This window comes from Mus caroli, chromosome 5 (assembly GCF_900094665.2).
Source record: "Mus caroli chromosome 5, CAROLI_EIJ_v1.1, whole genome shotgun sequence".
Taxonomy (NCBI): domain Eukaryota; kingdom Metazoa; phylum Chordata; class Mammalia; order Rodentia; family Muridae; genus Mus; species Mus caroli.
This window is the reverse complement of record NC_034574.1, coordinates 91,969,688-91,981,602: the sequence shown is the minus strand read 5'-3', so window position 1 is coordinate 91,981,602 and position 11,915 is coordinate 91,969,688. Positions and strand designations below refer to the sequence as shown.

Genomic DNA, 11,915 nt, shown 5'->3' with positions numbered 1-11,915 from the left:
AAGTCAAGATCTTTGTTTCTCCCTGAGCTAGACATCTGAAGGGGGGAGCTGGAAAGTGCATGTTTGTAGACTTCAGTTTTAATCCTCCATTTCTGATTTCATAAAATCAGAGTTAATCCAGATGTTTTTCACAGTTGATATACAGTTCCCCAGACTAAGCCATCTAATACTGCAATGCTTGGTGTACTAAGACCAGTTAGTTAGGGCAGCATCTGCTGTACTTCAGCTGTGCAAATTCTGCTGTTACGGGGTTTTGCTCAAATAAGTTTATGACCTGCAGATGATTTACATTTAAAAAATGATTTTATTTTTTAATCTTTAATTATGTGTAGGCTCCTGTGAGTGCAGTGCTTATAGAGGCCAGAAGGGGCGCTGGATCTCTGGAAGCTGGATTTACAGGTGGTTGTCAGCAGTTGGTACTCTTAACTGCTAAGCTATATATCTCCAGCCCTGATTTGCTTTTTAAAAATTTACTATTATTTATGTGAAATTGGCTTAGTAAACCTAAAAATGCTCCTTGATTTCTATTGAAGTACTAATATCAATGAAAGAAAATATTTTGGTACCAACCTTTTGAATTTATAGTAAATGTTAAATAAATGCAAAGCTTTGGAATTAAAAAAAAATACATGGCAGATCGACAAAAATATCTTTTATAATCCCTGATTTTCTTTTTGTACCCTGGTTAGTGATAACTTTGGGGTTTCTAAAAGGCTGTGTGTGTATGTGTGTGTGTGTGTATGCATGTGCATATACATGTCACATATAATACACTTGGAAGCTATGGGTCACACTTCTCAGCAGCCATCCACCTTGTTTTTTTTTTGAGACAGAGTCTCTCACTGAGATCCAGGATTGGCAAATTAGGCTACACTGCCTGGCCACCCAACCTCAGGAATCTTACTGTCTCTACCATGCCAGCATGGGGATTAGAAGTTCTATGACTGTGCATAGAACTCAGGTGCATGTTCAGCACTTTCTAAACTTATCTCCCCAGCCCTCCTGTGAGGAGCTGTCCCCATCTCTTTTGCAAAGTATGTGGTGTTCATATGTGTGTATGCATGTTCATGTGTTCATATGTGTGTATGCATGTTCATGTGTTCATATGTGTGTATGCATATTCATGTGAATGTGCACACACACTTGCATGCATTCACATACATGTCTGTGCCAAAGTAAGCTGGAATTTCAGGTTAGATGTAAATTTCTTTCTANTTTTTGAAGTGTGATCTCTCACCCAAACCAGGAGCTCACCAATTTGGAGAGTCTCCCTAAACAACTTGTTCCAGTTGTCTCCTGTCTCTGTATCCTGGGCACAGGAAATACAGGCAGGCTGCCACGTCTACCCAGAATTCATGTGGCTACTAACTTAGTTCCTTACACTTGCTCTGCAAGAGCTTTACCCACTGTGCTATCTTTTGAGCCCTGAAGATATTCTTAATGAAAGAATAGAGCATCACACCACGGACCTTCACTTTTTGCACAACTTGGTTTGGTGACCCAACGTGAAGGATGTAGAAGAAACTTCATACTGATGTTTTCTTCTCAGAGATCACGGCTTGAAGTTTTTAACACCAGCATTGGCAGAAAGACAACACTTACTAGTGTACCGGGCAAGAACAAATTGCTAATAGAGTAACACAGGCTCTGTCTCTACACTGTGAGGAATGCAGATGTGTTATTTCTAAATCAAGAGGAGTTTTTTTTCAAACTGTAAGCCCAGTGGGTGTGGTGGTGGTAGTGGTGATATTTTTCAAGCCTCTGTCAATGTGAATGCTCCTTTGCATTTAATCTCTGCCCTGGTGACATCCAAATCACAGCCCTGTTAGGATGTTTTTGACAACTATCCAGAGAGAACCACTGGAAGAGAACAATAGGTGACTAGGGCTAGTTTTAGAAAATGCTCAGGTGTGTCTCCTGAAAGGACAGGGAAGAATGAGCCCAAATGCCAACCGCTCTCTATAGAGGGATAAAGAAACTCTGTCATTAGTTTCCTCTGTAGGAACGGAGCGTTTTATTGCTCATCAAAGGATGATGACTGCCTTGCGTCTGTTTATGAAGCAGATTGGGAAGGGGAGGGCCGTTAGAAAGTGGAACTCCACATGCTCACTGCCACTTCTGTGCCCTCCCTTAGGTCCCTGAGCAACATGGGAAATGGTTCAGTGAAGCCCAAGCATGCTAAGCACCCAGATGGCCAGTCAGGGAACCTCAGCAATGAAGCCCTGCGGAGCAAGGTGTTGGAGCTGGAGCGGGAGCTGAGGAGGAAGGATGCAGAAGTTCAGGAACGGGAGTACCACCTGAAGGAGCTTCGGGAGCGGCTGGCCAAGCAGACCGTGGCCATCGCGGAGCTCACAGAAGAACTGCAGAGCAAGTGCATCCAGCTGAACAAGCTGCAGGATGTTATCCACGTGCAGGGAGGAAGTCCACTGCAGGCCTCTCCTGACAAAGTGCCTCTGAATGTTCACCGCAAGACCTCAGGCTTGGTCTCGCTCCACAGCAGGAGGGGGGCGAAGGCTGGAGTATCTGCAGAGCCAACAACCCGAACCTATGACCTCAACAAACCCCCCGAGTTTTCCTTTGAGAAAGCGAGAGTCAGGAAGGATTCCAGGTAAGAAGTTTCTGTGTCCTGTTCATTCAAGTGGCCTTCACAGTAGGAAAGACAAGCGAGGTGTCCACGAGGCTTCCTAGACAGCCCGGGGGCATGGAATTCTCAGTTGTGGGGATGGAGAGCTTTGTGGAGAAGGGATCTCTTATTCTACAGCTTTTCAGATCTGGAATTGCCACTGGAGGCTGAGATGTACAGATTCTGAGACAGGTGCAACTGAGGGGCAGGATTTGGAGGGCACCATCTCTGTTCCCTTGACACTCCCAGAGGACAGAAGATCACTTAGGAAGTACACATGTCCGTTCTAAGGAAGCAGATTTAACAATACACACAGAGCACAGTGGGGTGGAACATGCCCAGCAAAGCTGGCTTCCTAGCCGCTGGTCTGTGAGAGTTTTGAGAAGGACCATGATGGGTGCTCCAGGGAGAATGACTTCATCCATTCACTGCACGGTTCTCGTTGAATGCTCTTCCTGCCAGTCACCATGTTAGCTGCTTACCATAGACAGACAGATCTCTCTGTCTTGTGGGGAGAGAGAGCGCGCGCACACACACACACACACACACACACACACACACACAGAGAGAGAGAGAGAGAGAGAGATGAGGACTGTATAATTATAAATTGGGATAAATGACACAGTGAACAGAAGTGCTGTCAGAGGTGTTGAGGATCTTTGAGAGAAGTGGGATTGTCATGGAGGCCCAGCTGATGGATGAGGTGACCTTTAGCTGAGACACAAAGGACAAAACTGGCAGAAATTAGGTAAAAAGAGCAAAGGGAATAAATTAAAACCTAGAATTGATTTCTAAAACCAGACTGCTTTTCCTGTCTTAAATCAACATGTAGTAAGCGTGCATGTTTATAGGATCAATGTGATATTTTAACAGAGGCATACGGTGTGCGTTGAAAAAAATTGGGAATTTACGATTTGTGTGTTTTTGTCATATATTTATGTTTGGGACAAAATTTTGAAACTCTGAAAGGAAATGTAGAATTTCTTCACTACTTTCTTCTTAAGTGTATGCCAGTGTGTATTTAGGAGTACGGTTCCGATTGGAGTTTGATTTCCTGATTAGGAGAGAAAGATAAGTTATGGTCTCCTTTTTCTGTGGCCTTTCAATAAGCGCTTGTTAATTGACATGAGCTCTTCGCTTTGATGCCGTCTTGGCAGAGCCTGCCACTCTGTGCAAGATCTGTGAAATTAAATCTAATGTTAATTTACTCACAGGCACAAGTAACATAAATCAAGACAAAACATCCAACTCAAACAAATAGCTGACTAATCTTGACCACAAAATTATGAAGGGAGGTTTAATTCTTCAGTTTGTTGACAGGAGTTGGAACAGTGGATAATCAATAAATACATGAAGGGAAAATAGTCATACTGGGTTATTAATCATAAAATTCTGTAGCTGAATGAAGCTGATTAATATTTGTCATTAGGATGGTTTTGTGGATGGAGTCCAAAGTTTGGTTATTAGTTTAGAAGGGTCTTATCTGTTTATTCCTCTCAAAATGGATTTATAAATTATAGTTATTATAAACGTGCATATTTTCAGAACTTGCATATGGTCCATCGTTCTTTGTAATAGACTATGGATTTTGATATATGAATGTATACTTATTCCTCATATATCATGTCATTACACTTACACAGACATTATGTGGGCATAAGTAATAGATTATTTACTTCCATCCCCAAATCTTCTCAAATTGAATATGATTTTTATATATGGGACAGTACCTGGGAAACCTTAGACCTAATCTATCTTTGACTTTTCTCTCTACATTAGCCACTATGTTCCTCCTCTTGAAATCAAGGATTTGTTTATTTGATTTGTCCAAAGACTTGCACTCATCTTGAGTGGTGAAAGCATCAGCCTGCTAGAGCTGCGTAACACGAGACAAGCCTGCTCCTTTGAATTACTGCTTAGTTTGATTATTACATGGTAAAGAAAATTATTATTTATGTACTTAGGATTTTTTTAAAAGCTAATCCCCTATGCTTTTTCTTCTGTGTGTCATGAAGGGATCATAGAAAAGGCAAGGAGGTGGACCTCTGAGTAAGAATTATCAGTGATTCCTCTTACCCCAGCTGCAAGCCAGAGGGGCACAAGTCTATGAGTAGGTATAAATGAAGATCAGGGCTAATTTTTTTTTTCAATACTGGGGATCAAAAGTTGAATTGATTTCTTTAATGATTAGTCCTAAATAGGACAGCAGATAATTCATGCCCTAATAATTCTCATATACTTCTATAGAGCCTTGAGGTCATAGGTGAACCACTTAGGCAGAATATGGGCCCACCAACCCTTATTAATCAGATTTATTTATTTATTTATTTATTTATTTATTTATTCCAGTTTTACTTGACGAGTGTACAAAAGCAATTCTCCTTCAGTCTGAACTGATTGAGAGCAGCGAAGTCAATTGGTTCACAGAGATAACCTCCCAGAGTATAGAGGTATTCACCAGTTCAGCTCTTCATTTTCCCATTCCATTCTAGTTTTCAAGAAAAGACCCAAATAAATCTTGAATGTCTCGTAGGCAATTTAGGAAGAAATTTTATAAAAAAAAACAATGTTCTCGAAGTCAAAGTGCTAGAAATATGGTGTGCTGCTCACTAATGAGGCCTGACATACACAGCCCATTGATCTGGCTACTTTCTGTGCAGAACTGGCTGGAGATGGAAGAATTCACTCAGTTAAAATGGCCCCTCTGTTCATCCCTGGGCTCTCATAATTTATTCATCGAGCTTCACTAATGTTTCCTGAATGGACTGAAACCTAAATTTATACCTAATATATATGTGTCAGATACACTTTTGGATAACTTCTGCTCTCCACGCTTGCCCAGAAAGCTGTTGAATATCATGTGATATTGTCTCTGAAAGAGTACTTTTGTTAACAGAGATCTCTTAAAATTAATAGCTTGTTTTGCTTTGTTTTGTTTTTTGTGTTTTTGTTTTTGTTTTTCAAGACAGGGTTTCTCTGTATAGCCCTGGCTGTCCTGGAGCTCACTCTGTAGACAAGGCTGGCCTCAAACTCAGAAATCTGCCTGCCTCTGCCTCGAAAGTGCTGGAGTTAAAAGTGTGTGCCACCGCTGCCAGCCTAAAATGAATAGCTTAAGGGATCTAGGAACCCCTATGAAAATCAGAGGATAAAATTTGGTGGAATGACGAGTTAAAAACCTCAAAGATCGATTTTGATAATTTACGAGGAATAGTCACTCACAACACCCCAGCCTGTGACTTTTGAGACCTCCACCCAGACATAGTGTGACTAAAGAGTGAAAGTCATTGGTTTTAGGGCAGTCTCAGCTCATGCCAGCTTTGTTGACCTGGACACACTAAAATTTAGAGTTTGAAGAGGCAACCTGTACATTTGCCTCTGTGCTGGTCTAGAAATTTTTATCTTCTATAGTTCTTAAGGATTAGGCTCTACAGTGGTTCGGTGCTGTCTAGTAAATCTTTGTACAGTGACTGAAAGGCTCTGTAACCTGTGCTGTCCAGCATGGTAGCCAGTAGTTAGATGTGGCTCTTGGATGTTTGAAATATGGGTAATGCCTGTAAGAGAAGGAATTTTCAACTTCTGTTACTTATGGTTATATACCTACATGTGCCTGAATAGGATTGGCTGTTGCCGTTCTAGAATATGTGTCTCCTGTTACTGTTATTGCCATTGATGGAGTTGTGACATCTGTGGGCTTTGGGAACACTTTATAGATAGATACAGCAAGAGCAGTTTTAGGCCCAGCCACAGAAAATGGAAATGCTTCAGACAGACTGAGGTATCTATCACAGAGCAGAATTGCTGTGAAGCGGCTCTGGATGTGCGCGGTGCTTTGTAGTCGTTTGGCACTGAGCCTATGGACCAGTTTAGATCTTCAAATGCAGACAGCTGAGTAGCACGCTGTCTGCTGCTATTACAGGCACCCAGGTTTACCAGAGTATCCTAGCTCCTGTGAGACTTAGTACATTCTATTAGGTGTTTTGGTCTCAGGTTCCAATGTAATGGAGGTAAGTATCAGAAGACCTCGGAGATAGAGGAAGCTTTGGGGGTCATTTCATGCCAGTCTTGTCTGGGAAGAGTCTGGAAAGGCACTTGTGGGCATTACAAAATAAACCACAGTAGGCGGAGAACTCAGACTGGATTCTAAGATTGACTTAGAGACCTCTGATATTTGGGATCTACCCACAGATATCAGTCCCGCAGTTCAGGTCCCACAATGCTTTATGATAACAAACTCTACTGATTAGTAATGGTGGCGCCTCCTCCCTCTTCCATATGAAATGGAGTAGGACCTGTCCACTGCACTGATGCATCAATCATGTCCTCAGAGAGACCTGTGAGGAAAGGGTGTCAAGAAGGGATATGGCCCAAGCTATGTCAGACATGGCAGAGCACATATAGTTCTGTGAATGAATCCCGAGCTTCTTGGGGCTGAAAGCAGGGAAGGGCTCAGTATTTCTGTCCATGTCTGACTTGTCATAAGCACCAAGGTTGCCATGTAGCCAGAGGTCAGGCCAGTGACTGGAGGAAAGTTCTCTGTTTCCGTAGATGTTGCTTAGCAGACTCTAGCATTGGCAGAGCAAAAATTAGAAGCTCATGCTGAACGTCTGGTGGAACACAGGCAGCACATTTATCAAAGACATCTGGTAAGTGGCTGCTCTGAGCGCCTTTCGCTAAGAACGCTTAAACTATCATTTGGAACCATTGTTCTTCTGTGAAAAGGAGAGATAAAACAAAGGCTTGCCATGGGCTTCAGACATGGATTCCAGTTTCGGGGAGGACAATTAGTTGTGTTTGGCACTCCCACCCCAGGGGATGAATAGGTAAAAGTGGGAAATGCTGGTGAATCATACATTGGAGCAAGATGGGGTGGGGTGAGCAAGATGGGTGGGGAGTGAGGAAGAGTGTGTGGTTCTCATTTTTGCTTCCTTTCTGAAGGAGTACTGGAAGTGTGCATCAGAGGTACGGGCTTTTCCTCACTCAACAGGAAAGTTCTTATGGGAAGACATAATGGTGATCTATTAGCGAATGTGTGCTAGTCACCAGTCTGCTGCTTCACGAACATGGGAACATGTAATAAATACAACAACCCTTGAAGATAGTCACTTCCCTACTTTACATCTCTCTCTCCCCCGCCTCTCTCTCTCTCATGCACACACACATGCACGCATGCGTGAGCACACATACACATATGCAGATGCTTACATAGGCACAAGCACATACATGTGTGCACGCCACACACACAATAACTGTGTGCTAGTCACAAGTCTAAAAACTGCATAGTTGCAGAGAGATGTAATGCTTACAGCAACTCGGTAGGTGATCCCAACCCACTTTACATATGAGAAACCTGGCCCAGGAGGCTTTACATCCCTCACTCAAGGGTACAAAGTTCTTCATTTCTGGACAGGAGTTCAAAGAGCCCAAAGCAGCTCCAACTTCTGCTCTGCATGATTTCTCCAAAATTAGAATTAGAAGAGGACTTTCCATATTCTGATTGAAAAGTCTTATAGTAAACTAACTACCAAAAAATAATAAATAGATCATTTAAATGCTATAATTAGCAAAACAAACAAAATAGCACCAAGAAAATCCCTCTCTCTGCTTTTGTTTCTCCAAGAAAAAAAATATACAATATCCAGGAAGGGCTTCCCTGGTATTGGTTCACAATTCCAGGAATTTGTGTGGGATGGGCGAAGGGGCTGAGTTAGTAACATAGACATGGTTACCTAAGAGCTTTTAATGAACAACTAGAAATGTTTGGAGTAAACTATAAACCTTTACCTATCAAGTCTAGTAGTTAAAAAGTTGATGTATATGCTCACAATACTGCTAGCATAGCCTCAATAATTAGCATAGCAAACCCTGGATCGCTCAGTCCAATGAAGGCACGGGGAAACAGAAATCCAGTTGTTCGATCTGTTTGCTAGAAACCATGGGCGATGATTGCCAAGTGCCATGTGTACTGGAAGGCGTCAGTGTGTTTGGAAACAGGGGTTATGATTTATAACAATAACGCTCACATTGACACCCAGATCCAAGCTAGCTACTGAGGGATGGGACCAGGAAACAGAATCATTATTTAATGATTAGCTGCTGGTTCTCTTCCGTACATTATCTCCTGGATGCTTTGGACTTAACTAATCAGGTATGTGTGCTTTCTCTGTCGTACCAAAGGTGAAATGAAAGCTCAGGGTAATGTGTCACTAGACTGAAGCTTGTAGTGTTGATGGATTGTTGAAGCGGGATTGTAGTTTGGGTCAAGCTGATGTCCAGTGTTTATTCTCAACCAGATGCAGCCTACAGCATGAATGGCTTCCCTTAGGTTTGTATAACCAGGCATAAAGGGGGGCGGTTAGGGAGCTAGGGTGAATGAGATGTACCCTTAAGTTTTATACAAAAAGGGAGGCTAAGTATGGGGGAGTTTTAGATGTGTCTAGAATTAAGTGCAGCTGGCTTGTCATCTAGAAGCAGTTAAATGAATGAGTGACCTCTCCAAGTGCTGGCATCCAGCCTCTCTCACTTCCAGCCCTCTCTCTCTCTCTCTCTCTCTCTCTCTCTCTCTCTAAGAATACAAAGGCTCTGTGCTAGAGCACGGCATCTCTCTGTCTCTGTCCTCAACCCTTATGGGCCCTGCTTTATTCATTTCTAACCATTATTCCCTCTCACCACAACCCTGTCTTCCAGTCTGTCCGCAGCCAGGTCTTAGGGGAATATGTAATGGAGCCTCGGAAGGTGCTCAGGATTTGAAGACTCTTCTGAAGGGTCTGAAGTTCAAGTGCTCACACATAAGCACCGTGATAACCCTGAGGCCGATACCCCATGTACGACATTCTCATGGTGAAACTCTGTGACATTTTTATACTACCCAGAAGCCATATCGATTCTAACCAATAGCTTCAGGTTACAGCAGGCAGTGGGATGGCCCTGTACAATAACACATTCAAATCAATACTTATTTACTGAATACTGAATCAATGGAGCTCAATCCTTTAAATAGAGTTAAGCCACTGTTACCATTGTGACCTCACAGAGTGCTTCACAAGGTCACGGTCATCACTTGCAGTTCCCCTCTTTTTTTTTTTAATGTATTCTTTGAGAATTTCATAAGTGTATTTCAGTCATACTCCTTTCAACGCCTTTCAGATTTATCCTTCCCTCCTTCTAGATCCAACACCCCTCCCTGCCACATCCTCCCTCCCACAACCAGCGCTATATCCCTTCCAGATTCACCCCTACATCCATACCTCCCCAAATCTCTCCCTTTTTACTTTTAGTAACTCATAGGCTCCAGTCTGTGCTGTTCATTCACTCATGAGTATGGGACTGCACTGGAGTGTGGTCAACTTACTGTGAGCCACAGCCCTAAAGAAAACTGATGGGACTCTTCCCCAGAGGCCACCAGCTACCCACAGCACCTTAGTTAGGAGCGGGACTCACAAATGCCTTCCCACTCCATGCAAGAATGTTGGCTGGCCTCATCTTGTGTGGGCAGGCAACCATATCGTTGATGAGTTCAGGAGCACAGTGGTCCCATCATGTCCAGAAGACAATGTTTTACTGTGGTCTTCCCCAACCCACAACACTTACAACCATTCTCTCCTTTGGCCTCTGAGCCTTGAGGACATGGTGTAGTCTAGAGGTCCCAGATATGAGTGAGCATTTCAATGATGCTTATTCTCTGAGCCTTGAAGAATCCTGAGCTTCTGCATTAACCACTGTCAGTACAAATAAATGTCTCTAATAAGCTCTGAGACCTGCACTCATCTATAGGTAGAGAGGTACCCATTTAGAAGGCAGTTTGATACTGTGTACATTTTCTAAAATAACAATAGTACACTTACTACTCTGAGTGAGCTCTGAATCATGGCTTCTTGGCTAGACTTGCTGTACCTTGAATCTAACTGAAAACATTCATGCCACTATTGCAGCCATGGAAATATTTTGCCATGTGGATCTTTAATGCATGAACACTGGGTTCACAGCTGATTAAGAGTCTTAACTCTTCCCCTGCAACCGCCCCAGTAGCCTGCATAGCACCTTCAAGTTAATGCAGAAACAGCTTAATCCCAGCTATTTTGACACATATCTTATTTTGCTTTCTGGCTCCTTTATCTGTAGGTTCTGTAGACCTTCTTGGTCATATGGGTTTGAAACTGTATAGGCTGGCTTAAACCCTTGGCTTGCAGGCCTGGGCAGGAGCTTCTTGCTAGCCATATTGACACCCTTTCAGTGGCTTCTGAGACAGAATGCTTTCTTCATATTTTCTTTTTTCCTCACAATCATTCTGTCCTAGACAGTGCATGTTTCCTGGCTAGGCACCCGTGAAAGGCAGGAGTAGAAACCGTGCACATGAGGAGACAGTATCTCATCCCCTCCCCCACCCCCATCTCCCAATCACCCACCCCCGACCCCAGCACCGGACAGCTCAATGTGTTAGAGGCACGCATTGCCCAGGCCTTGGTCTCTGCCATCTATGTAAGCCAATACTGTTCCCTGTCTGACTTTTAAGATTTAAACAGCATTTCAGGTCTGAGGCAGGAAGAGCTAAGTCAAGGTCAAAGCTCTTAGGTGTCTAGACTTTATGGGAGCACCTCGTTTGCAAAGAATACCTTTCTCGTCCTGTGATTACACCTCCTGCTTTAAAGTCTCATTTTAAAATAATCTGTCTTTGAAGAATTCTTTTCTTAGTTATAAATATTTCAGGGCATTCTTACCTGACAGGTGTCTTTTTCTTTAAATCTAGAGCCAGCAACAGCTAGGGTATGCTTTATATCTAATTTATATTAAAGCATGAGCGGTCAGGGATCCCCATGTCCCTCTAAGTCTCTCACTAATATGTTCTGTCATATCAGCTCAACTGGGGGGGAGGGGTAGATAATTCCCTAGAAGCAATTTTGGCAATTTGGAAATTACAGACCAAGCTCCCGGGTAGGAAGGAAAGAAGGCACTAGGAATCCCAGCCCCCAGCCCCTTTCCACAGAAGAACAGGGAGAGGGAGCTAAGGAGACACCAGAAGAGGTTACTGCTTGAAATGTCTTGGGACAAGGGTGTTAGCATTCCCTCTAAACTCCACCCCACAGTTACCTGGCAATAGCCAGGTGTGCCTGACTCACTATACAAGGGGCTGCTTGCCCCCTTCTCTTTCTCTTGCTCCTCTCTTGCTCTCTCTTGCTCTTGCTTTCCCTTTCCCCCTCTCTCCCTATTCCCTTCCTCCCTCTCTATCCATGTGCTCATGGCCAGCCTCTACTCCTCTACTTCTCCTCTCCTCTCCTCTCCTCTCCTCTCCTCTCCT

The 11,915-nt window shown here is 43.2% G+C and overlaps 1 protein-coding gene across 1 annotated transcript in view; it reads left to right on the top strand.

Moving 5' to 3' along the window:
* The window catches only part of Prkg2 (protein kinase cGMP-dependent 2), a 109,095-nt gene that overhangs the window by 11,770 nt on the left and 85,410 nt on the right, over positions 1–11,915 (top strand). The window contains exon 2 of the mRNA XM_021162709.1: positions 2,135–2,608. Within this exon, the coding sequence (XP_021018368.1) occupies positions 2,148–2,608 (461 nt within the window). The 5' untranslated portion in view covers positions 2,135–2,147. The remainder of the gene's footprint in view (positions 1–2,134; positions 2,609–11,915) is intronic.